Raw genomic sequence first — 26,384 nt, 5'->3', positions numbered from 1 at the left:
AATGGCAGAGCACCTTCTTTTGCCTGCTGTAGATCTCAGGTTCAGTCCCTGGCATCTCTTGAAGGATCTCAGCAGAGCTGAGAATGGCTCTGGGGTCTCTCCTGAACCATAGAGAGGTAGAATCATAGAGTTGAGAGGGACCTCCAGGGTCATCTAATCCAACCCCCTGCACAATGCAAGCAACTCACAAATATCTCCCCCTAAATTCACAGGATCCTCATTGCTGTCAGATGGCCATCTAGCCTCTGTTTAAAAACCTCCAAGGAAGAAGAGCCCACCGCCTCCTGAGGAAGCCTGTTCCACTGCGGAACCACTCTAACGGTCAGGAAGTTCTTCCTAATATTGAGCTGGAAACTCTTTTGATTTAATTTCAAATGTTTGGTTCTGGTCCTACCTTCTGGGATCACAGAAAATGCCACACCATCCTCTATATGACAGCCCTTCAAGTACTTGAAGATGGTGATCTTATCACCTTTCAGCTGCCTCCTCTCCTGGCTAAACATGCCCAGCTCCTTCAGCCTTTCTTCATAGGACTTGGTCTCCAGACCCCTCACCATCTTTGTTGCTCTCCTCTGAACCCGTTACAGCTTGTCTATATCCTTAAAATGTAGTGCCCAAAACTGAACACAATACTCCAGGTGAGGATTTACCAGAGTAGAGTAAAGCGACACCATCACTTCACATGATCTGGACACTTCTGTTGATACAGCCCAAAATTGCATTTGCCTTTTTAGCCACCACATCATACTGCTGACTCATGTTCAGCATATGGTCCACTAAGACCCCTAGATCCTTTTTGCACATACTACTGCTAAGACAAGTGTCCCCCATCCTATAACCATGCATTGGATTTTTGCTACCTAAATGCAGAAATTTACATTTATCCCTGTTAAAATTCATTTGATTGGTTTAGTCCAGTTTTCCAGCCTGTCGAGGTCATCCTGTATCCTGTTTCTGTCTTCTACTGTATTTGCAACCACTCCCAATTTAGTATGTGTACTTGAATGCATTTGTTACAGCGAAATAGGAAATGTCGCTTCTCTCCTTCAGCAATTTGAAAGAATTAAACTCTGTCTTCTGTACTAGTTTCCAGGTCATCAGCAGGTTTAGATGAGTAGTATGTAGTTTGGAATTGATCGCCACAAAAGGTTTGGTGGAAGATATTTGGGAAGATGATGAACAAACTTCAAATGGCCCTTGTCTCACTTTCAGGACACAAGGCATTATCCATTTGGAAGTTCTCCTGGACAGGACTAATTAAAATGAAGGGGAACTGCCATCTTTTTTAATGGGGCTCTCTCAGTAGAACTTCCTGGTGGAATCTGTGCATAGGCCATACCTTTCTACCATTCTGCTGTTCCTAATTTTGGCTAAAATACGAACACAAGAAACTGCCTTGTATGAAGTGTCCTCTACATGGTCTTAGGCAGAGGATGGTCTTTACTAGACCACCTACCTGCATTTGTTCAAGTGGAGATTCCAAGGGTTGAGTCTGGGACATTCTACATGTGAAGCAGGAATTCTGTGTCAAGAAGTCGTGATCTCTTCCCAGAATTCTCTTTCCTGATACAGCTGTCTCACCTTACCTTCCAGGAAGTCCTATCTCCATTCCACAAGTATGAAATGGCAAGCTGTTTGCCAGACAAATTTTCTTTTTTTGTTAAGTGTCATAACACAAGCTATACCATAATCAGGATATAACATAAATAGGTAGAAAAGTGTAGCTAGTTGTAATATAATAGACAACATAGATGAGTATGAGTAATGGCCTATCTTCCAATTTATATTCATATTTTTGTTCACTAATGTAGCCCTGCTGGACCAGGCCAGTAATCCATCTAGTCCAGTTTCCTGTCTCATACAATGGCCAACCAGTTCCTCTGGATGGCGAACAACAAGGCATAGAGGCCAAGGTCTTCCCCTGATGTTACCTCCTAGCTCTGGGATTCAGAGGATTAGTGCCTCTGAAAAGTGGATAGCAGGCATTGATGGACTTATCCTCCACGAATCTATCTAATTCTTTTAAAGCTGTTTATTCCTGTGGACTTCACAACATCCTCTGGCAGTCAAGTCCAAATTTTAATCAGTCTCTGTGTAAAGTATTGTTTCCTTTCGTCCATTTTGAACCTACTGCCCATCATTTCATTGGATGCCCTTGAGTTCTAGTATGTTGGAAGAGGGAGGAAATTTCTCTTAGTCATCTATCTCCACGCTATGCATAATTTTTATAAATCTATCATGTCCCCCCTTACTCACCTCTTTTTCTAAATTGAAAAGTCCCAGGCTCTTCAGCCTTTCCTCATAGGGAAGCTGCTCTAACTCCCAATCATCTTGGTCATCCTCTTCTGTATTTGGGATAATTAAATATGGCCTAACCTTTTATTCTGCTTTTGCTCATCCAGTTTGTTGTGATTCCAACAGAGAAGAAAGGATTGCCAGTTAGCAATAAAGACATTCTGAGAATCTGACTTCCCTTCCCAGAGATGTTTATATTTTGTTAATTTTGGCAGACAAATCCTGTGCTTTAAGACACAAATATTGATGGGTGGGATAAAGGGAGGCTGGATTTTCTCCTAAAAGCTGACTTTTCTTAAATCATCCCCACAGCTTATCATTCACCATGAGTACTGAGTTGAACGTCCCCGGAGACCCTCCTGCCTCTGCCTGCTGTTCTGAGCCTGCTGCCAAAGGGATGGACTACCGGGACTGGGTCCGTCGCAGCTACCTGGAGCTGGTCACTTCCAATCACCATTCCGTCCAGGCTCTCTCATGGCGGAAATTGTACCTGAGCCGAGCCAAGCTGAAAGCTTCCAGCAGGACCTCTGCGTTGCTCTCTGGATTTGCCATGGTATGTTTTTCAACCTCTTGATTATGCTCTTCTGCTGGAGGCCATCGTGGCTACTGCTTAAAACAGAGTGTTTAGAGGACTGTACACTTCTCCTTACCAGTAGAAGTAGAATATTTCCCTGTGATCCCCTCCAGCTTTCCCAGTCTATCTCTGGGAGAGCTTCAGAAGTGTCAGCAGCCATAGTTTGGATGCCACGTGGCCAGGGGCGGAATTCTAGCAGGAGCTCCTTTGCATATTAGGCCACACACCCCTGATGTAGCCAGTCCTCCAAGAGCTTACAAAAAAGAGCCCTGTAAGCTCTTGGAGGATTGGCTGCATCAGGGGTGTGTGGCCTAATATGCACATGGCTACTTGTCACCCCTGCACATGGCTACTTGTCACATGTTGTATCCAGGCTGTTAACAACAAGTACGGCAAAAGGTGAAAGTCAGAAACCCTGAATGGGCCTGATCAGAGATCTTAGTTCTTCAGCAGTCTGTTGCTTCTCTCTGCAGATCTCTCCTTTAGCAGCTCATCTTCCCTAGGGTTGGTGGAGGGTGGGAAGGAGGGCCAGTGGAAAGTAACCAGTGAAGAGAGGGAAACAGCAGGCTCCTCCAGCTTTCTCTGTCTCTCTCTAGGAGGGTAGTGAGCATTCTCAACATTCTGATCCTCTGTGCTGCGTATATACCCTGCCCTGTGATGTTGGTTGGACTGGCAAACTGATTCACACATTACAGAGTAAAGAATGGGTCTGAGGTCCACCTATCCTGTGCAACCATCAGACATGAATTGCAGGTTCTTTTCCATTGTAGCATACACAGTGCCCAGGAGGGTCTGTGGTGGGTGTGGAGAAAGGGCTTCAGCCTCCTTTCTCATGCCTTTTTCCTGATGGGAAGTAGCCCCAGAGGACACATGGATTTCCAGAACTATCCATGTCGCACCCCTCCCCAGACCATTCCAAGTTAGGAAAACAGCAGTGGGGAGGCAAGGTATTTTCCTCTTGGAGGCTGTGGGAAGCAGAGAGAGAGAAGAGGCGGCCAGAAAGAAGGAAGTCCCTGAGATTGGCAGTGTAGATACTAAAGGGTTAACAGCAGAACTGACCAGGAAAGGAGACAGAAGGACTTGACCTGTACGCCTTGCTAGCTAGAGAGCTAGTTTGGTGTAGTGATTAGGTGTGCGGACTCTTACCCGGGAGAACCAGGTTTGATTTCCTCCTCCACCAACTCCTGCTGGTATGGCCTTGGGTTAGTCATAACCCTCTCAGAGCTGTTCGTCTGAGGAGCAGTTTTGTCAGAGCTTTCTCAGCCCCACCTGCCTCACAGGATGTCTGTTGTGGGGAGGGGAAGGGAAGGAGATTGTAAGCTACTCTGAGACTCCCAGTGAAGGGAAGGGTATAAATCCAATCTCTTCTTCTGGCTCTGCTGCCCCGGCCCCACAGTATAGGAGTGCTTGCTGCAGGAGATGTTGCACTGTCCTTCATTTCCAGCACAAACAAGACACTGTGCCCATGCAAATTCACATGGGGAGCTCTTTGCCTTGCCGGCACCACATTAAAATTGAATTTCAGTCAGACATTTCCCCCCCCCTCGCCTCCCACCTTTGGCTTACATCAGGGCTAATTTGTTGCTTTCTTGAAGCTGATGTTCTGGGGATTCTTGTGGCCCACATGTGTAAGGCACACAGATGTGATCACTGTGGAATGGAGAATGCCACATCTTCATGTTGGAGGGTATTGACCAACGTGGCATTCCAGGAAGCAGTGAACTGCCAGGAAAGAGACCTTCTGCAAGACGCTTCAAGAAACCACAGAACATAAATTTTCTCAGTTTGTTTGGACAAGAAATGAGCATCTCACATAATCTTGGGCCTGCATCAGATCGGAAATGGGTAGCCTGAAGACCCATTTGTGGTAGGCATTAAAATCTAAAGGAGTCTTTGCAATGTGCTGATGTAAGGATGGGAAACTGTTTCCTTTTCAGTGTGCATATTTTACTGATTCCATTAGCAAGCATGGCAAACCCTTTCTCAGTGGAAGGAGAACTCAGATAGTTTCCTGCACTCCTAGATCGACACTATGATGCTTTTCAAAATAATTTCCATCAAGGACGTATGTCTGTGTTGATTTGTCTGCTGAGGCTCTCTTACGTTTTGCAGGGGATTTTGGGAAGTGTTCTAGGGTGTTCACACAGGGTAATGGTCTGGCTTGCTCACAGCCCAGCCTAAACCATGCATGACCTGACTGCATCCTTGAACTCCCCCCAATGCAGCCCTACAGCATCATATTGCAGGGGGGAAGTTTGGAGTAGCAGTGGGCACATTGTCTTCCAGAGGAGAGACGGTCCCAGGCTCCATATCTGGCATCTGCTGTTAGAAAATAATGGGGTCTTAGGTCTTTGCTGAACTAGCTGCTCAATGAACAAACAAATGATGGAGGAAGCCCCCTTTCTCTTTGTGTGGAGCAAGACTGAAGGCATCCCAGTTCTGAGAAAATTTGAATCAAGCGTCAACTTCCTGTGATGTGTGGATGTAGGTGCCTGACTTTGATTCTTTCCCATTAAGCGGCTTCCCAAATGAGGATTAAACTGAGGTTTTGAAAACCAATGTTCTCAGATGCTCTGTTAACCAGAGCTTGAATCAAGCCTTACCAAAGCTAGGAAGCTTTCAGTTGAAGTCTCTGCACAGGAGGAAACATTTGAGCAGAACAGTGAAACTGCATTTGTGTCTGTCTAGACACAGCACGGTTTGCTGTGATGTCTGAGGGTAGCTTTAGAACAGCAGGGGTTTTTGTTTGTTAAATCCATTCTTTGGGTTACTGTTAACATCTTGCAACTTTAAATTGGTTAGGAAAATTTGCCTTTACCAAAAATATACCAGTTTTCTGAGAGTCTAATTTCCAGTTCAGGGATCCTGCCCCCCCCCCCCCACCAGCTTCCTAGACTTGAAATTACTAGGGTTTTTTAGGATGCAATTCTACTTGAACACAAAGAAATTCACTTAAGGCAGGCAAATGCTTGGGTGCCCTCAGGACTTCCATTTCTTATATTTTGATTGTTCATCTTGGCTGGAGCCTCAAAATCTGCTTCAGAGTGTTTTCAAAGCAGTGGGTGTGTTTCTCATTCCCTCCATAACACAAACACACACACTTTTTTTTTTAACAGAAGCCTTTTGGAGTGTGATTTATAGATCTTTGTAAGTTTTCCCTACCTGTGGTACAAACAGCTTCAGGGAGAGGGTTTTCAGTGGAAAAACTGCATGGGAAGAAGAAGACATTGGATTTATATCCCGCCCTCCACTCCAAATTTCAGAGTCCCAGAGCAGCTCACAATCTCCTTTATCTTCCTCCCCCACAACAGACACCCTGTGAGGTGGGTGGGGCTGAGAGGGCTCTTACAGCAGCTGCCCTTTCAAGGACAACCTCTGCCAAAGCTATGGCTAACCCAAGGCCATTCCAGCAGGTGCAAGTGGAGGAGTGGGGAATCAAACTCAGATCTTCCAGATAAGAGTCCGCACACTTAACCACTGCACCAAACTGGAAGAAACTATTAGAAAGCCCTCTTCTTCTGCACTGCTCTTGTAAGCCACTCTTAAATCACAGTTCAAGTGTATGCATTCACCTTTTAAAAAACATAGTCCATAAAAGAATGCCAGAACATACCATGATGTGCTGTTCTGTCCAGTAGCCTGTTTTGAAGCTTTATTTCTCACCCACGTTGTGGTTCTACATTAGCAGTCCCAGCAAGTGAGTTTTCATGGTAGTAAGCAAATATTCAGCAGGAGGTGTTGATGCTTTTCAGGTGGCCATGGTTGAGGTCCAGCTAGAGATGCAGTACCAGTACCCTCAAATGCTGCTGATTGCCTTCAGCGCCTGCACCACCATTTTGGTCGCCGTCCACCTCTTCGCCCTTCTCATCAGCACTTGCATCCTGCCCAATGTGGAAGCGGTAAGTAACATCCACAACCTGAACTCCATCAGCGAGTCTCCCCATGAACGCATGCATCCTTACATCGAGTTGGCATGGGGCTTCTCCACTGTCTTGGGGATCCTCCTCTTCCTTGCAGAGGTCGTTCTTCTTTGCTGGATCAAATTCCTGCCGGTGGACTCTGTTCTGAAAAATGACACTGCGGTCGTCCAAAAACCAAGCAGCCATACAGGCTGGCAGGCGGCCTTAATCTCCACCATGATCATGGTCCCTGTGGGGATCATCTTTGTCGTCTTCACCATCCACTTCTACCGGTCGCTTGTCCGCCACAAGACAGAACGTCACAACCGAGAGATTGAAGAACTTCACAAACTGAAAGTGCAGTTAGATGGGCATGACAGGGGACTGCAGGTTGTGTGATGGATGGACATGTCTACCTGCCTGGCTGGATGCTCAGCAGAGGTTTATCATAACAGGAATTAAGGAAAACAGAGGCCGAATGCCCCCCGAGACCTATAATTCTCAGTCGCCAATCGCGTCCTGTTAATGGCTTTTTGTAGGTCTGGATGGTCCACAATTTTTGGTCTTTTATGACTTTGAACAACACTGCCAAGTTGCAAAAGCTGAAGGTGTCATCTGCATCCACATCGTTATTTGAAGATGGGCTTGCCCTTTTAATTTCCAAACTATTGAAGCAGATTAGGCTGTCCTTTGCAATTGATTTTACTTCAGTAAAGTAGGGTGAATGTTTTGGGGTGGTTTGGGTGTGTTTTTTTTTAAGGATGGGGTAGAACAAGGAAAGGAACCCTATGTTATCCAGAGCTTACACTTTGGCAGTGAGTTCAGATATGTTTTCAAAGATAAATTGTCGAACAGCAGTGTATGCACTCATCCCGTGAGGAAATCTGCCAAAGCCCATGAAATGTAGTTACTTGGCATGTTTTATAAGGGGGTTCACTTGGAATAATGATGGGGAAGAACATTATATCAATTTGTGGAAGTTTGTTCTTCAGTTCATTTGGTTTCTGTGCTTGTTCCATACAGCCTTGGTAAGGCAGCCTTTTCTATCCTATTGAGTATTTCACTGAGAAGGGAAAGAAAATCTTAGTAGTCAAGAAGCTCCAGTGTTACTGGGTATGTAGAGCTTCTGTGTATCCTTGCAGAGGCCGGAGATAGCCTAGTTAGAAAAAGAGGAAAGGGCTTTAAAGAGCGGTATATAGAATTCTACTAGAAAAGATTTGCTTATAGGCCTGAAAACCAAAATCTCTGGACTAGCAAGGAACAAGGACCCTATGAGCTAGCAAGGAAGGCATCTAGAACAGGCACATCTTGATTACAGGGACTAGATCCCTGGCCCAGTCGGTGGAAGATTTGGCCAAGGAGATGAGCTACTACCACTAAGCCGAAAACAGCTGCCATTATCTTCTGCTGCCTTCCCCCCCCTCCTGCAAGATATTATTGGACATTAAAAAAGAGGGAAAAGTGATGCAGCGAGGACAGGGTTTTGGGAAAGTCTGCGTCAGTCATTTTTCTCACATCATTCTGGTCCCTGAAGTCCTGCTACTTTGACACAAGATTAAGTTCTTATGTATCATCTGTATATTGCTTGTGTGCATCCAAGGGGCAATTAAGGTAGCTGAAATGTGGATGACAAGGAGCCATCTATAGACAAAAGGTTCTTTCTGTTATCACATGATCACTAAACAGATGGGATAAAGACGACTAAGCTGAACCTGGAGAAATCAGGTTCCAAGACAGCCATCCTGTGCACTCTTACTTGGGAGGAAGCACCACTGCATGGGACATGCTGTGTTGGGCATCGTCACAGATCCCAGCTGTTATGCTGTCTCATCCTGCATCTTGGACCTTTGCACATCCTCAGAAATGCTATTTAATACAGACATGAGGATAATTGTATGGTACATGAAAAGTTTATGGTCCACCTAATCACTATATTCCTTTTTAAAAAAAAAACAGTCTGGGGAACAGGGTTTTTGAAAAAGAAACTCAGTGCTTACCTTTTTCACTGTATATTGCTGCCAGAAAATTTCACCAAGATTGTTAACTGCACAGCGATAATATGTACCTAGTGGCTGTCCCTTGTCCCTCCATTTCCATGCCTGCAGGATACTGGTAATTATAGTATAACAGATAAGTATATAGTATTTACGATGCATATGAATTGTGAAATCTGCCTAAACTGCCAGTTATTAAATACTTCTAAACTACTTTTGTAGTGCTTTTTAAAAGGAAAACATTCCTTTCTTCTTTAATCAGTGTTCATATGACCTGCTGTACAGTGGCCCTCAATCACAGATCCAGCATGGATTTTGACAGCTCCAGTAATGCAGCTGGTAGGTGCGGTATGTATGTGGCAGTACAAGAACATGCAGTTCTGTAATCACAAGTTTGAGCTGGAGCAAATTGTCGTCAGGAACTTGAGTGGCACAGTCAGTGCTTGGCACACCCATAGCGAGTGAGGCAGATACATTCCCAGTGCCTCTTTCAAGTCCAAGTTCCTCCAGATTCTGTAGGAAAGGGCCAAAAACCTGGGCGAGCCATTGCCAATCAAGAGCAAAAACTTACTTGATGATCTGACCCATTTGCTTTTTACACTTGTAGCTTCCACCCACCTTCATCTACATCTAACAGAACTGGAGGTGGTGCCTGCAAAGCTGGGAGCAGTGCTGGCACAGGGTCCTTGTGGGGGAGAGACATCAACAAATCAAAGTAGTTCTCAAAGGTAATCTATTGGGGGAAGAGGGGAAGTGGAGCTGTGAAGTCACAGAGTCTATAACAGGGGTGGCCAAACTGTAGCATAGGAGCCACATGTGGCTCTTTCACACATATTGTGTGGCTTTCATAGCCCCCCACCACCCCATCAGCCAGCTTGGAGAAGGCATTGTCTCTTTCAATCACTTCTCCAAGCCAAGTCAGCTGGCAGCTTGGAAAATGCATTTAAACTTAAAGTTGCTTTCTTTCTACCTCTCCCATAAATTTTCCTTCCTTCTTTCCTTCCTTCCTTCCCTCCCTCTCAAATATCTGGCACTCATGTCTTCCTTCCTTCCCTTCCTCTCTCCCTCCCTCTTTCTCAAATATCTGGCACTCATGTCTTGCAGCTCTCAAACATCTGATGTTTATTTTATGTTAAGCAAGTTTTGCACCCCTGGTCTATAAGAAAAACATTTTGGTAGGTTGAGTAGTTTATATTCACCGTATACGTGGGAGTTTCTCTCCTTTTGAATGTGAGTACAGGTGGGTGTGGATAACCTTGGAACCAGAGCAAAATAACTTTGCCATTAATTGAGGAAAACAAAGAGCTGTTTGAAGTCTGCAGGGATGCAGTTGCAAGTATTGACCATGCTGTGTTCTTGAAGGAATGAAAACACTAGATTTTGTAGAAGAAGCAAGCCCTTACTCTGCCCAGTTCAACATGATGGGCAGCCAGTTCAGGGTAAAAGGAAATCCAGAACACAGAGAAGTAGCTGTATTACTTGCCACACACTTTGTGTACATTGTGCGGTACAGTCCATCACTTCAGTTGTTGCTCCCATACAAGTATTTCACTCCAGAGCAGCTTCGTAGCCAAAACACACATAAACGGGTTGCAATATTGCTTGTGATGTGGTGCTTAGTTACTCCAGATAAGGATCTTGTTGGGTGGTTTTAGTCAACCAGTTTTTCTTGGCAACTAGCATGTTTCTGTGGTCTCAGTTTAATGCTTCAGCATAGAGTCAGTTTAAGATAGCATTGCCTGGCCAGCTTTCCACAAATACAGCCTTTCTTACCAAGAACATTTAAGTGGAGATAACAGACAGAACATGGGGCCTTCCACATGGTAAAGGTATGCTCTGTCAATGAGCTGCGGACTCTACCATAAAGCGTCTCTGGGAAGAGCAGATCCCTTCCCTCCTGCACCACCCTCAAGGGCGCAGACTATGCAACTGGACTGGATCTAGGCCAGATGAAATGAAGACCAGAGAAAATTGAACCTCCACCTCTATGTGGAATGTGTAGGCTGGTTGCACTACAGGCCACATACAAAATCTACTCGCTCTAGGGCAGGATCCCAAAGTATTCCCTGTGATAAACGTGATGAACATTTAGTTTGAGCCCATCAGCTGGGAAAAAAAAGCTTCAGATGTCACTGCTATAGTGTGTTAACTTTAAAATGCAAAATTGATATGTGTCCTTACAAGTATATGAACAGTTGTTTTCCTGTAGGAATGCTTTACAGATTCTATGAGGAGGCCTCTGATCTCAGCCGAATAGCTCTTTACAAACCTTGTCATTTCTGCCCCCGGTTCAAGTTGTGGAATTTCTGACATTGTCCTTAGTGTGTACTTTACAGCCCTGATCTTTTTTTGGGGAGGGGGGGTGGGGGGGTAGGAAGCTGCTACGAATTGCAGCTTTAGTTCTTAAAGCACCTTTAAGGCTCTTACAGCGGCTGTAAGCAAAGCAGCCAAAAGCCATTCCATAGTTATTAACTATAGATTAAAAAACCATGTTTGCATTTCCCCCCCCTTCAAATCTTGGTTAGCATAATCAGGAACTTCAGAAATCTTTCAGTGTTTGCCCCCCTTTTATTTCGATATTGGGGGAGGTACATGAAGGCCACAAGTGAATAAAATGGATTCTTTCCCGTTCTCTTATTCCCCTCCCACGCATAGGAGGAAAACACTATTTGTGAATAAAGGAAACTATTGGAAAGAAAGGACACCAATAGTTAGCTTCCAGGGGAACAGTACATTACACACAGATCACCTACCCTATAACGTAGTAGAGGGCAGAGATTTGAACAAGTACATTACTAGAAATTGTTGGTAGCATGTCCTAAAGATACATTTAGCATTGTGAGTCAGTGGAAATATAAATTGCCAATTAGGTTTAAAGTTCTTAAATTATCTTCAATAACATTTAAAATGCTCATCTGCCATGCCAGTTTGGTAACAGTCAGGCAGAACCCTGGAAGACATGAGCTGGTTTATTACCCACTGGCTAAAATGCTGTTGCAGATTTTTACTTCTCTCCAATAAAACAGACTAGAGGTATCCTTTTTTTAAAAAAAAAAATATTGAATGAAAGCTGAACATTCAAGGAGGATATCCCTGACAGTCATTATATGCCCCCTTAATTCTAGTTTGGGGAGCAAAGGTATCAGAAGGCAGAGGGTGGCTTAGTAACAGCATTCAGGAAGCTGTTCTTTTGCTATGAGACTGGTTTTACCTAATTGCAGCAGAATAGATAGTGAGTATTCTTTCACATAACACATAGTTAACATGGAATTAATAGCCAGGAGATATAATAATACATAGCTATCGACGATGGCAGTAAATAGGAACCTCTAGAGCCTTTTTTTCTGAGATAACATGGTGGAACAATGTTCTGGAACCTCTTTGTAGAAACAGAATTCTCAAAAAAAAAGTTTAAAAGTTTATGAGCACCCATGTTTCTCCTGCATGTTCCTCTAGAGAGTTCTGGCACCTCTTTTTCCAGAAATAAAGCCCTGGGAAACCTCCATGTTCAGGGGCAGGGTGTTTTCAAAGACCAGGTGCTGGGGAGAAATGCCCAGGGAAGATGGAGCTGGGTTATCACCATCTGGAATTATTTTGCTGGTGCCTAGAGGTATGTGGCTGGCTACTGTGGGGAAAAGGATTCTGTACTTCATAGTCCTTTGCTGAAACCTAGCAGGACTGTTCTTATGTCAACTGGATCAGTAGTGGAGCTGGCACCTCTGGGCTTGGCCATGCAGGGGAGAATCTGTGACCTTCCACCTGTGTGTTTCTCATCAGCAGTGGCTTTGAAGGCAGTGTTTTTAATGTAAGGCTCTGCCAGTTATCGACTCCACAAATCCGTGTTCATATGAATATGGTTCAGATTTATGAAAGTCAGATACAAGAGATGACCTTCTGCTGGAAAGCCATTGCCAGGAATAACTCAATAGACGAAAAAGTTATAATTACACACATTAAAAAATGTGGGCTAAGAGTATCCCCACCCACTAGATCCGTTGGTTCCCATGGATGTTGACACTGCAAGGCTTTTCACCTTCATGGTCATAGTTGCATTCTCAGGCCAAACTGGCCCATTACTATAACAGTGATGTATGAATAGCAAGGTCTCTGTCTCCCATCTCTCTCTTGCACCCACTTAATAAGAGATAGTTACAGGCAAGCACTAAAGAAACAAAATTAGGAAGAAAAAAGAAATGTCAGGCTAAACATTCTGTCACTCAGCAACATGCTACACATTGTCTGCCGAGGTGCATGTGTAGAAAAACATTTGCCCTGCTTGCCAGATAGTCTAAAGATGCCTGTAAGTTGACAGTTTTCATATATAATTATGCAGCGAACCTTTTATATATAATTATGTGGCATCTTCATGTACAAGTTTCTAGCTCAATGTGGGGAAATTAAAAAAACAAAAATCACTGGTGCAATAAGGTACACAATTTCATGATCTAGTTGAGATTGACTCTTAGAACCTTGTTCTGCTGACTTTACTTTTAATTTGGGGACTATGCTGATAAATCTCCCGAAGCAGGAAATCAGACCCAGATTGGTGCAGGTCCTCTCAGTGCGGGGTTCTTTTTACATTTTTTCATCACTTGTCTCTTGAGCTGCAATGTGGTGTGGTAAGTGTTGGATCTGGAGGACTCAGGTTCAGGTGCCTGTTCTGTCGGAAGCTTTCGGAGTAATCACTCTCTGTCAGCCTAAATGTCCTCAGGGGGGTGTTGTGAGGATAAAATGGGAGAACATGAATGTTCGTTTAATTTAACTGCTGTTCTTAGAGGAGCCCTTGTTAATTTTCTTTCCAGCACTGTTTTCTGCTTTTTTAAAATAAAAAGGGCTATTGCACTGTTTAATTTTTTTAAAAAATAAATTGTCAGTGTCTTCATGAGTGAGGGAAGATATATAGCTCATCTGTAAAGCATACTTTAGATGGGATGGCTCCAAGTTCAATCTCTTGTTAATGGAGTTTTATAATTTAGATTTATATACCGCCCTTCTCTGAGTTCACAGAGCTCAGGGTGGTTAACAACAGAAGACTATAGAGATTAAAATCCAAAAAAAAGTTAAAATAGCTAAACAACATCAGATGGCTCCAAAGCAAGTTTGCATTACTGTCTTGCAATAAGTGGGGAAAAGATGGCTGGGGGAGGGGAAGGAAGGACGTGCCAGATAAGGTGGTACCAAAAGCCTGTAGGAACATCTCTGCCTTGTATGCCATGAGGAACTGCACAAGGTCCCACAGGGCCCAGCTATTATTTGGCAGAGAGTTCCACCATGTAGGAGCCAGGGCTGAAAAGGCCCTGGCTGTGGTTGAGGACTGCCGGAGATCTTTAGGGCTAGGGATCACCAGTATGTTGTTCTCAGCACAGCATAAAGCTCTTTGGGGACATACCAGAGGCAGTCCTGAAGATACGTGGATCCCAGACCACCCAAGGCCTTGAAGGTATGTAGCAAGACCTTGAAGCTGACTCAGTATTCCGCTGGGAACCAGTGTGAGCTGTCCACGGTTCCTGTCAGATACAGCTAGAATATGAGTTAGTTATTAGTTGTGGCATCCATCCTAATGTTTTGCTCTTCCAACAGGAAGCTGAAGCCAATGGCCTGTCTGTGCCTTTTACTGCATGGTGGAAACCTAAATGTTTCAAGTTCTGCTTTTGCCTGCTGTGGCTTTTTGGTCTAGAAGACATTTACCAGCTAGACAATTATTAACTGACACTGGTAATGCAATCTAGATCTAAAATTTTATATCTTCCAAGTTTGGGATGGGGTAAAGTTGGGAAAGACTTTTGTCATGAAACATAGAGGAAGTGCTGTTCATTAAAACAAGCAGTGTTCAGCTTTAGTACAAAGCAGCTCTTTAGTACAGCAGTGTTCAAACTGCTTCCTGATCTCATTCCTTAGTGAGATCAGTAATGATAAAGATAACCTACCTGTCCTTCCCCATCTTTTTGACAATGGACAGCTGCAGAGAGTAAGATGAGCTGGATCAGGCCAATAATTCATCTAGTTAGCATTCTGTTTCCCACAGTAGCCAATCTTGGAAAGCCACAAAGGCCAAATTTCTCCAATTTGTCTTTCCCCACAAATAACTGGCGCTCTCTGTCTTTGAGCATGGAGGTTTCAATTAGTCAGGACAAACTTTTCCTCTGTGTTTTTTCCTGTTGCAAACCCATCTAAGCTTGTGGCCACTGGTACACCTTCTGGTAGAAATGTCATGTCATTGGGTGTAGTGCTTCCTTTTTAGGACCTAAATCTACTGCCCGCTAATTTTGATAGGTGATCTTAAGGGACAGAATTATTGCTAGAAAAGTTCACTTTCTCCAGACTGTGTGTAATTCTGTAAACATCCATGTCATATTATACCCTCAGTAAGGGGTCATTTTGTAGAAAAAAAGGTGGTGGAGCTCATCCAGGGATTGTTATGCAGCTGTACCTACTATTCAGTGGACAAGGTGGGAAGGAGGAGGTGGAACTGTCAGAAAGGTTCAGGAGCTGTGCTCCTGTGAGCTTCTGCTGAATCCAAGGCCTGCCCTCAATGTTGATTTTTTCTAAAAGACCACCCACAGTTTTTAGCCTTTCTTCTTAGAAAAGGTGCTCTAATATTTGAGATCATTTCTGTTGCCCTTTCCTGCACCTATAGGTGCTATGTGTGCTAGGGTGCATTATCAAGTAATGTGGAATGCATGTCAGGCCCAGCAAGTTTGACCACTATCCCTGCCTTTATATATGCTCAGAATCCTTTGCAAAACACAAGTTCTTTGGCAGATGAGGAGGGCTTCTTTAGCAGACAAATCACTGTGGAAAAGATTTCCTGGAGGTAGGACATTTGAAAAGCAAAACCTTTACGTAATATTTCTTACAACTTTGCTTCTCAGAAAGAAACAAAACAAGATGAGTTCATAAAAGCTTTACACTTTAATTTCCATTCAGCCAAACAATCCAATATGCATCACAGTTCTTCCTCTCAAATGCTTACATGGGTGTTCCCTGGAATGTTAGGGCAATTTGAAGCAGCTTTCTACCCAGTTCTTCCTGCTCTCCTCCATCACTGAACTCCTGAGACAACTCTCTGAAGGTGACACAGATCCGGCGGCTTGTGATATGATTGCGATAAATTGCATGTTTCCATACATAGCGAGCAGGACCGTACAAAACCACCAGCGATCTCCTAGGTAAGTGAACAGCAACAGTAACGTCTTGAGATGGAACCAACTTTGTGGAAGAAGAGTAGTCAGTTTTGCATTCAGCGGTGCTTCTGAGCCTTTCAGAAGTAAAACTGGTTGGTTGATGATGGCTCTGAGAGACAGAGGGCAATCTGGAGGTGTGCATCTGTTTCTCTTCACAAAGGGAAGCAGGGAATAACTGGAGATTGTCCTCAGAATCGCAGGACATGGAAAGCACGGTGCTTGATAGCAAGTTCAAACTCACTAGGCGATCACCCCAAAGCCACCAGTCATCCAAATGAGGGTCAATGGCAGATCCTCTCTCAGGGCCATAATCCAAATTGCACTGCTCAACAGGAGAGAAGCTTGTCAGTAGAGAATGGTTTTTCATCCGTGTCACAAGCTCCTGGCTGAATTTGGGCAAGCCGGAAAAATCAGCTACTTTCAATTTGTGCTTCTTGAAGTTGACTTTAGGTCCATAGTCCTATTGAAAGTGGGGAAAAAGGAGAGAATGAATACTTGAGATTGTATGCAATCATGGCTATGAATGTGAGCTGTGAAGTCCTCATTCAAATCTTGTTTTACCTGTGAATGGAAGAGCTGGCTTTAAACAAGCCCCTCTTTTGTTCAGCTCCCCACCTTTAACATGGAGATAATAATTGTCATCTACCATGCAAGAATACTTTCTGTGGGAATTCTGTGGGAATGGTTGTGACAAGCTCTGAAATCTGTAAAATTCAATATAAATGCTATGTTATATAAGCAGGGATGTGTGCATTCACATCCATAACCTCACTGCCTGCAAGTCTGATCTAGTATAGAATTCATCCAGAAAAATCTCAAGGTTCCATTTCTTAAAGTGAATTTTTCTCATTGTTGTGACAAACCTGAAAAATGCTGGCAGTACATCAGAATCCAGAGGAACACAGAGCTGCATTTCTAGTGGGCAGGAGGTGAGGGCTGAATGCTCTGACCAATCTTTACTTCACCCTCTTAAGGTGGATAGAAGCCAAGTAAATTCTGCTGTTTTGGGGGCAGAATTTTTAAAATAATTGATTATTTAGAAGCTTCTAAAACTCAAATATGTAATGATAGCTGGTAGCTGGAGTGAATGTTTAAAAAGAAAATGCAGACTGTTTCGTAGAAGACAGGTCTATCAATTATAACTATGATAGCTAAGAATCAAACCTCTGTCTTCGGAGACCTATGGGTGTGAACACCAAGTACTGGTGATAAACAGATGTGGTCATAATCTGTGTTAAGTTTCCCAGAAGCATCTGGCTTACCAATGCTGGACCTGATGGATTAAATAAAATCTTTGAAATCTTCTAAATAATCAGAAGCAGCACATAAAAAGAACCCTGCTGGATCAGACCACAGGTCCATCTAGTGCAGCATCCTGTTTCATATAGCATTGTTTTTCAGACCATGCTTAGTTGTGGGGAAAGAACTCCTCCTTCTGCCATAACACTGAAATCTGGGAGAACATAATGATGGCAGTAGATTCAGGACAGAAAACAGAAAAATGCTTCACATGGCACAGAATTAACTTGTCAGACACACTGCTACAGATAACTGGGGTGGCTAGTAGCTTAGATGGCTTTAAAATGGTATTAGGCAAATTTAAGGGAGATAGCCATAATGGCAAGTAACTATGGATGGACTAAGTGGAACCTTTGTGTTCCCAGGCACAATGCCTCTGAATAGCTGTTCCTCAGGGACAAGAACAAAGTGAAGCTTTAGCATATATGTCCTTGTTGGTGCATCTGGTTGACTATTGTGGAAAACAGGTTACTGGATTAGATGGACCTTTGGTCTAACTTAGAAGGGCGCTTCCTATATTCCTAATTAAAAATTTTTTTTAAAAAAAGTAGGAAGGCACAAATACATTGAAAGTGGGTTATGAGGTTGGGGTGAAAGAACTGGAAAGATCGAAAATTTCTGCACTAGGAGAAATTTCAATGCAAGGACAAGACCTGCTTTCTTCGGCCAGATTGCGATGGCTTCCAAGTGCTCTGATCCATCAGCTTCACCAGCTTGCTTTCCTCCTCTAGGCTTACGAAGTCTTCCAGCAAAAAAACTCCTGAAAACGGAAAAGCCCAGCCTGCAAATTCTGATTGTTCTTCTGCCATGGCCAAGCCCGTTAGAGGACAGTAAACAAAGTTCTCTTTTTTCTGAGAAAAGAAGGGAGGGAGGAAAAAAGATAAATTTTCCATTTGAATACTTGTGTACAAAGAAATAGGTTATGGCAGTCCCACTTACTTTGAAAGAAATGTTCTATTTTACATAAATGTAGTGTCCTTACTGAATGGTGGAATGAACTGAGTACAAGTCTGTGTGTTGCATTCTGGGGATGACTGAGATTCTGTACTGGAGAGCAGGCTGCAAGTTTGCATGAACTAGCTACATCAGCAGAAGCGAATGCTTACATTGTCTAGGACTTTAATTGTTCTCTTTCAAACAAAAGGAAATGAATTTTGCTTATTCTTCATCATTCAATTAATGAAATATGGGAATCCTGCAGATGAGAGAGAATACTAGCTTGGGAATTCCTTTATGTAATTTCAGTAGCATCCCAACTGTATTCCAGTGTTTTTATTGATATACATGTGTAAAATTAAATAGGAAAGCATAGATGCACAAAGTATGTGGACCATTTTCAAGCATGCAATCAGAAGTGTGTAAATGATAACTGCTGAGCCATCGAGAGATGATCTATGGATGAAAGGAATATGTTTAAAATTCTCTTCTGAACCACATAAAGGTTTAAATGAAGCAACAAACTTTTTGCTGTGAATGACTATTAGCACTTGAGTGGTTGCAAAGCTACTCAATCTACTTGCAAAGACAGAGAATGTATGGGGGTGGGGAGGGAATGCAAGGAACTAGACAACCTGTTCTCTGGAAGGAGCTGTGAAAAGAAAGTCATCAAGACCTTCTGTGGTTAAATATTTCACCAGCATTTGTTTGACTTTAAAGATTCTCTTAACAAAAACATAGGCAGAATAATGGTCTGAAATAATTTACTAACATCTTTAAAACTTTCATTTTCTTGGCTTCTTGTTATAAAAGTAGAGATTGTTTTAAAACTAGCAAAATGTTAATTTTAACAGCAACAGCTTCTTGTAAATATGGTAAGTTTGATTCTTACTATAGCTTACAGATAAAAGGTCTTAATCATGGCTGAAGGCTCTGCTCCACTTGTTGCTGTCTTCCTTTACAGACTCTCCTCTGCTCATTTAAAAGTAAAGAACGTTCTTCTGGTTGAAGGAACGCTAAGAAAACCATAACTGCCTAGCAATCAGCTGCGGTCAACTGTTCGGAATCATATGGTATGGCAGGCCATGGACTATAAGCACAAAGTGTTCATATATACACATTTCCGTGCATGCACACGAGAAACAAGATGCACCTACTCTCCCTTCTTGAGGATTGGGGCAGGGGAACTGGAATCTGAACAATGTACAACTCAAGCAATTAATATTAAAATTTTAGCAAGGCATCCTTCTCACCGCCCCCCCCCCAAAAAGCAAAAATAGCAACATTATTGGTACAGTGCTTTACTTGGGACAAGTTCCAGTTAATACAGGGAATGTCCTTGGTAAATGGGAACTGTTGAAGTATAGTCTTTGATAGCATCATTTAGATATTTTCCGGCACTGGCTGGCCAAGTTCCCTTGGGAAGCTCACAGGTGGAATGACATAACAGTCATATCCCAGCTTTAGCCCACAGCATCTGGATCTACTGCCTGTAATGATGGAGGCTCCAGATGCCATCTCATCCATTGATAAAGTCTTCCATTCCTTTGTCTTTAAAAAATCATTTAAAACTGAAGAAGGGCTATGAGAGAACCCAGAAGTCACAGGCCAAAATCTCACTTTGCCCATGATTTGCGAGGGCTAGTTCTGCTTTCCTACCCTGCAGGGTTCTCTTAATGGTTAGGGATGTAATATTGTGTGAAGTGCTTGGGACAGTGAAAAAGCCCCAGCTCTACACATATGCTAAATAGGGGTGGGGAAAGGTCCTCAATGTTCTGATTTAAAAGGTGCCTGAAAACCATGACTTAAAAAAGCACGGGTAGCAAATGCAATCTTAGGAGAGATTATCCCTTCTCTTCCCCTCCTTAGGATAAAACAGCTCTTCAAAGGTGGGGCTTCCCATGACACACCTCCCCCTCATGTAAAAACAGCAGTCTCCATATATAAGGCTCCACAGAGCTCTTGGCTGTAAATAATACTTCAAATATGTAGCCCTGTCAACCTGTTGCAACAAGAGTTTCTTTGGGGCACCTCCGGAAGAAAAAGATTTATCATGGCAGAAAGTTTTGCACACTCCTGCCCACTTTATCAGATGCACAAAGGGCTGTCCTCAGCTGATCATTATATATAATCACTCAGTGAAGATATTCTCTAACCATAAAAAAAATTCGGTTGACAGATATCATATATACTCTGTCAACTAAAGACAGATTACCCAGTGACTCCATCCAACTGCCTATTTTCTTCCACCGGAAGAAGGTCCTTGTGCCAGCAGGTTGTTGGCTACAACCTATTATGTAGGTAACAATGAATATAATGATGCGTTACATGCCATCTGCTTAAAACTATCTACCGAGACATATTTTACATATGTATATTTTTACAACTGAGGAAATGCATATTATACATATTAAGGCCTGTCAACAGAGAACTAAAGTATATATATGATCTCTGAACAAGTGAGGAAGTTTGAGGTTGTTTTTCTCCTATCTCCTATAATGTGTATGGGGAGGAGGGGGGACAATTTTGCAAACAATGAACCTCCAAATGCCAAGAGTTGCAGTCACTAATATGCCGCCTCCTGTATTATTTAATACTATTTCATGTAGTCCTGCCAGTCCACAGGAGCCACAGAAACAGGGCCTTTTAGGAAGTCCATCACTAAAAAAAAAGTAATAAACTATTCTGAGAGATACTTTCATTGGTGTTTAAAAGAATAAAAATACCCCTTGCTGCTTTGCACAATTAGCAGTGGAACCTTTTATGTTCAATGTATATGTGCATATTGGGCTTATCAATATTTTAAAAAACAACACAGCAATCTTGTGGCACTAAAAATCAAAATTGTATAGCTACATAAGCATCAGTTATAGTGCCCTTTCTTGCTGCAAGTGACTAACACAACTCCCTCCCTGCTTCTGCAGGCATGCTGTTAAACAAGAATCCAGAAGCACTTTCGACTAACGAAATTTAATCCAGTCCCAAACTCCGATGTCAGTGCTTGCTTTCTTTTGTTCAGAAAACTGCAACAACAAAAGAGCTCTCTGGCTCAGGAAAGCTTCAGTAAAGGAAGTCTTTTAAAGGTGTCCCTGGACTCCAGCTTAATTTTTAACAGGGCTGGTGGAATCAGTCTGACCGCTCAGTGAGAAGCCCAGTAGCACCTTAAAGACTAACGACGTTTATTCCAGCACGAGCTTTCGGGAGAAAACGTCGCTTTTAAACTATTTATCGTTAATATTATGTGAGAAAACGGATCAGAATCTGTCTCATGAGAGCTCATGTTGGAATAAACGCTCTCAGCCTTTGTAAGGGCGCCCCTGGACGTCGTTTTGTTTTCTTCCGCTAGTACAGGTGAGCGCGGCTTCCTCACTGAAACTCTACTACGAGCCGATCATTCCCCGTCACTACATTCAGCAGTTAAGACTTTCTGCACATGCTCAGAGGCACGTACGAAGCCTCCCTTTTTCAAGATGGGGGTTCTCCCCCCTGGAAATTAAATATATATATATATATTGGGGAGGGTTCGTGGGCCTGCCTCACCCTCCCCGGTCTCGCTGGCCGCCCCCCACCCCTTCCCCCTCACTCCGCCCGGCCCCTCCTCCGTGATGCCGCGCTGGGTACCTGCGGGGGCGGGGCGGCCTCCTCGCAAAGCAGGCAGGAGCGGCTTCCCTTGCACCCGCAGGCCCCGGGCCCGGCTGAGGAGGCAGCAGAGGGGGAGGCCGCGGCGGCGACTCTTCGTCCTCCTCCTCCCCTCACCGCCTCCATTCCCGCCTCGCCGACCTCCCTCTCCCCCCCCACCCCTCAGGCTCCTTCCGCTTCCCCGAGCGAGCGCCGACGGAGGCGGCCGCGTCGAAAGAGAGGCCCCCCCGGCTCCTTTCCCGCCTCAGAGGTGAGAGGAGGAGTCGCCGCTGCCTACCGGGCTTGGGCTGGGGGGGGGGGAGGGAGGGAGGGGAGCGCGGGATGCCGAGTCGCCGCCTTGTCCTGCCCGGACTTGTCGGCTCTCCTTTCATAGGCCCAACCGCCTTAACTGACTCGATCTTCCAGAAGGGTGGGGGGGAAGGAGTTGGTAGTGAGGTGAAGGACTCGCTTTCCCAGCAGCGCCCAGCCGATCTTGCCCATAGGAAAAGCGTTCTCGGCCCGCGCGGGGTATGGCGGGAATTGTAGTGGCGGCGTGGGCCGCGGCGGGTTTAAAGATGCCGTTACTTAAAATATAAATTCCCCCCACCCTGGTTCTCGTTTGCTACCCCCGCGCTTCTTTATTCCAGAGAGATCGAGATGGAGATGGGGAATGCTTGGAGGGGCCTCGTTTTTTAAAAAAGTGCAATTTCTATTGGGCGAGAACGGGGGTAGGGGGAGAGGACAATAATCCAGTCAGTGGACCCCCTCCCGAAAATCCCATCCTCGCCCGTCCATCTTCGTTTGCAACAACAGAATCCCCACAATAAGACGGGGAGGCCCAGCAACCCCATGTTTGACCTTTTAAGTCCCCCTCTTCATTTTCCTCGACCATTTTCTCCTTTCAGAGGTTCAAACACCGCCCCCCCCCCCCAATTTCCAGGCAAAATACAATCCTTGGATTTATTGTCTCCTTGGATTTATAGGCTCTTCTTTCCTGCACAACCTTCCTCCCCCAAAACATTCTCAAATCGTGTGGTTGTAAAGGGGTAATGTGCATAGTGTAAATAAATAACTGGACATGTGTGTATTGGGCGGGAAGTTAAAGAAGAATAAGACAACTAGCCCCGTCCCCAGTTTCAGCAAGAATGGCCTTTGGTAAAGATCTAAGTTGGCAGCATGAGGGGAAACCCATTTTCTTCCCCACCCCCATAAGGTTTCCTTTATGTTTGGAAAGAAGTGTGTAAATATTGTACATAAATATTCCCCCCCCCCCCCCTGCTCAAAAACAATATCCAGTTTAGGAGACTAATAAGGCACATCCCTGATCCTTTAAAAGAAGAAGATATTGGATTTATATCCTGCCCTCCACTCTGAATTTCAGAGTCTCAGAGCGGCTCACAATCTCCTTTATCTCCCCCCCCCCCCTACAACAGATACCCTGCGTGGTGGGTGGGACTGAGAGAGCTCTCACAGTAGCTGCCCTTTCAAGGTAGAGCTATGGCTAACCAAAGGCCATTCCAGCAGGTGCAAGTGGAGTAGTGGGGAATCAAAGATATAAGAGTCCATATACTTAACCACTACACCAAACTGGCTCCCAGGCAAGTTCCCCATTCCTCACAATACTTAGTCTTTTTTCAGACCTTCCCCCCCCCCCCATTAAAGCTTTATTTTATGTTGTATAAATGCACTGTAAATATTTGCAACAGACATTTGCTAGGGTTAGAATAGTATGGTATCTGCTCACTCCCACAAAGTCAAATTGGTACTCTGCATAGGATCCTCCACACCTTCTGAAGTAGATTAAAATTCATAAACACAGAAAAGCTCTTTCCTGTTCCCTTGAGCATGCACTGTCATTGAATTTAGCTACAGATTTTTAACAGCAAGGTTTATCTTTGAAGCCATCATAAAGAAGAGAGTGCCTCTGTGCTTGTGCAAAGGGTGTCTTTAGGCAGCTGAAGTGCCCAGTACACCATACATCTGGAGGAGGAAAACATCTCTCTGATTGTTAGGCAGTAAAAGATACACACAGACAGAGTTTCAAGCAAACCCCAGAATACAAGTTCTATCCAACTAATGGAGTGTAGATGTGATTCAACTGTGTGAGTGCAGCTTCCTTGTCACATCAGGACATGTGTGTGCTTTTGGCGGCTTTCAGTCAGATCCCAGAACCTGTCTACTTTGTATTCAATTTTGCTGACTTCATCAGGCTTTACTTATTTCTAAGTATTTATATGCTGCCTTTCTTGTGTGGGTCAAACAGCTTAGAAATCTGCCCATAGGCCAGACGAGTCTAAACTGATGTCAAGTCATAGACCACTTATGGCAACCCCAGCAAGAGGCTTTCAAGGTGAGAAGCAGACCTGGTTTGCAATTGCCTTCCTCTGCAGTGTCTTCCTTGGTAGTCTCCAATGCTCCCTCTAAGCTGTGGAGTTTTGTGAGCAAAAATTCTATTTTGTGAGCTGCTGGCATGAAAGTTGTGAGCTGCTGCATAAATTAGTTTGCTCTGAGGTCATTTTTCCTTAGCTATGACAAAAAAGTGTGAGCCAGAGGCTTAAAAAACTGTGAGCTGGCTCATGCTAACTCAGAGGGAATGCTGGGTCACCATTCCAAGTACTAATTCTGCTTAGTTTACAAGGATAAGATGGGGTTATACCATGCCACCTTCTCTCCCATAGGCCAGATAGCACCTTTGAAACTAATACAAATAAAATCCACACTATAATAACATAAGGCTTTCAGAGAAAACAACATTAGGTTCATCACCTGTCAGAACCGCCCCCCCCCCAAAAGCCCTTAGGAAAAACTTAGCCATAACTAAGGTCCAGCACTATAAATTTAGCCGTAACTAGGTCCAGCATCTTTAGCTATTCTATTGTAGGTATTGTTGGACATTTCCATTTCAATGCATGTACATTTTTGCTGCTGTAGTTGAAAATAAGAGCAAAAGTCCATAACTTCTAACTACGTAATTGTCCCCCAACCCAACAAAAAAGGCTGTGATTTCAGCTATATCTTCAGCTATATAAATTCCATATCTTCCTCTTCCCTTTGTAAAAAATTAGCCAAAACTAATATAATCCTCTTTAGAACAGAGTCTAGTAGCACCTTTCAGACCAACAAAGTTTTATTCAGAATGGAAGCTTTCATATGTATGTGTACTTCATCAGACATGGAATGGGGCACAATGAGCAGTGCTACATATAGCTTAAGAATGCAAAGTGGTATAAAGTTAGAATCCAGTGGCAGATTCCATTCCACTCCATTGTTGATCTTAAAGGTGCTACTAAACTCCTACTTTGTTCTATTGCTTCAGACCAACATGGCTACCCACTTGGATCTCTCTACACAAGCTTCTTTATGAAGTCGTCATCAGTTTCTTCTTGGATTTCTCTCAGTCTTAAACAATACTCCTTTTCTCTTAAGTCCATAAAATTGGCCAAAAGTGATATAATCCTTTATTTGAAATCTTTATCAATTTCCTCTTGGATACCTCTCCATTTCAAATACTCTTTTTCTCTCAAGTCCATAGGAACTAATAAATCCACATGCCTCTCACTTTTTTTTAAACTCTTCTATTTTATTTTCTACAGCAACCACTTTATCATTGATTTGCTTAACCAGATTCTTTCTCATCTTTCATTTCTTACTTAGATTTCCCAAGCCTCTACCTTGTTTCCAAGATTCTCTGTTTTACCCTCTATTTTGTGTCCCATTTCTTCAAGTAATTTCTGCATCATATCTGATGTGGCAGGTTGGTCTGATTAACCTTTCCTGTCAGGATTCATTCTAGTACTCATCATAGAATATGACCCAAAATGCAAAAGGATAGAAATAGAGAACATTTTCAAACCAAATATTTTCACTTTTAGCTGTCAGTAGTTTATGTTCTTTCACCATGTCAACAAAATTTTTAAAAAGCCAAAACAGGTACTCCAGAATGTTTTCGGATCAGTTACTTTCACTTTTAGCCATCAGCAATTTTCACCCTGGCAACCAAGGTCAGATAGTCCTAGAATATCTCAGAGTCTTGCCTTCTATTAGGTATAGTTATCCAGTAACAAGTAATTTTCTAAAGTAAATATAAGAACAGTCTCATGGCATTGTCTTCATGGCCAAAAAGCCTTTGCACACGCACACTTTCATCGAAAATAAAATTAAACATTAAAAATTAGGGATGGGAAAAGTAATTAATCCCTCCTCCAATTAGCTTTCACAATTTTACAGTTTCATTTATAGGTTTTCAGGTTTCTGAATTCTGTTTGTTGCCAAAGTTATTGTTTCAGAAAGTTTTTAAAAAGTTTTTATAATCCCATGAGAGAAGCCACCTTAGCAATGGTTGTCTCTTTTGCCTTCAAGAAAATATCTCATTGGCTGTAGATAATACTGTCCATAAATCGTGATTCCAAACACAGTTGGGAACAAAACCGCTCAGCAGAAAGCATCCACAGAGCAAACGAAAGAGGTACACATGGTTTATCTCTTTGATCTCCCTTTTATCTAGGGAGATTTTGTTGACTGGGGAGCCATCCTAGTCGATATTTAGCAGTGCTGTGTCTTCACTCCCTGTGAAATCATCAGCCCA

The 26,384-nt window shown here is 43.4% G+C and overlaps 3 protein-coding genes across 4 annotated transcripts in view; 2 read left to right on the top strand and 1 right to left on the bottom strand.

The window, feature by feature from the left end:
* The first annotated feature begins 2,587 nt into the window (after positions 1–2,587).
* On the top strand, positions 2,588–8,975 carry ORAI2 (ORAI calcium release-activated calcium modulator 2). Its single transcript, XM_060259324.1, has 2 exons — positions 2,588–2,848; positions 6,622–8,975. Exons 1-2 carry the CDS (start codon positions 2,621–2,623, stop codon positions 7,165–7,167), a joined length of 774 nt encoding a protein of 257 aa, XP_060115307.1. The 5' UTR covers positions 2,588–2,620; the 3' UTR covers positions 7,168–8,975.
* A 6,680-nt stretch (positions 8,976–15,655) lies between these two features.
* ALKBH4 (alkB homolog 4, lysine demethylase) lies at positions 15,656–21,946 on the bottom strand. Of its 2 annotated transcripts, XM_060259358.1 has the most exons (3): positions 21,803–21,946; positions 17,899–18,096; positions 15,656–16,406 (listed from the first exon to the last, which is right to left on the bottom strand). In XM_060259358.1, the coding sequence occupies exons 1-3, from the start codon at positions 21,944–21,946 to the stop codon at positions 15,732–15,734; spliced, it is 1,017 nt and encodes a 338-aa protein (XP_060115341.1). In that variant the 3' UTR covers positions 15,656–15,731. The 2 variants fall into 2 exon arrangements, with proteins under 2 accessions (XP_060115341.1, XP_060115342.1); XM_060259359.1 differs by lacking the exon at positions 17,899–18,096.
* A 29-nt stretch (positions 21,947–21,975) lies between these two features.
* Positions 21,976–26,384, top strand: part of LRWD1 (leucine rich repeats and WD repeat domain containing 1) — a 42,282-nt gene continuing 37,873 nt past the window's right edge. Inside the window, exon 1 of the mRNA XM_060259357.1 lies at positions 21,976–22,070. The gene's annotated coding sequence lies outside the window, so the exon portion shown is untranslated. The remainder of the gene's footprint in view (positions 22,071–26,384) is intronic.

The sequence above is a fragment of the Heteronotia binoei genome, chromosome 18 (genome assembly GCF_032191835.1).
Source record: "Heteronotia binoei isolate CCM8104 ecotype False Entrance Well chromosome 18, APGP_CSIRO_Hbin_v1, whole genome shotgun sequence".
NCBI lineage: Eukaryota > Metazoa > Chordata > Lepidosauria > Squamata > Gekkonidae > Heteronotia > Heteronotia binoei.
The sequence above is the reverse complement of the archived record's forward strand: the minus strand, read 5'-3'. Positions and strand labels throughout refer to the sequence as shown.

Bases quoted from the DNA above. Each gene is read 5' to 3' on its own strand.
- ORAI2 (XM_060259324.1), top strand. From the start codon at position 2,621: ATGAGTACTGAGTTGAACGTCCCCGGAGACCCTCCTGCCTCTGCCTGC. The intron at 2,849-6,621 runs GTATGTTTTTCA...GATGCTTTTCAG, and splicing joins TGCTCTCTGGATTTGCCATG to GTGGCCATGGTTGAGGTCCA.
- ALKBH4 (XM_060259358.1), bottom strand. From the start codon at position 21,946: ATGGAGGCGGTGAGGGGAGGAGGAGGACGAAGAGTCGCCGCCGCGGCC. The intron at 18,097-21,802 runs GTACCCAGCGCG...TTCTTTTCTCAG, and splicing joins AGGCCGCCCCGCCCCCGCAG to AAAAAAGAGAACTTTGTTTA. The intron at 16,407-17,898 runs GTCTTGTCCTTG...CACTTTCAATAG, and splicing joins AATCTGGCCGAAGAAAGCAG to GACTATGGACCTAAAGTCAA.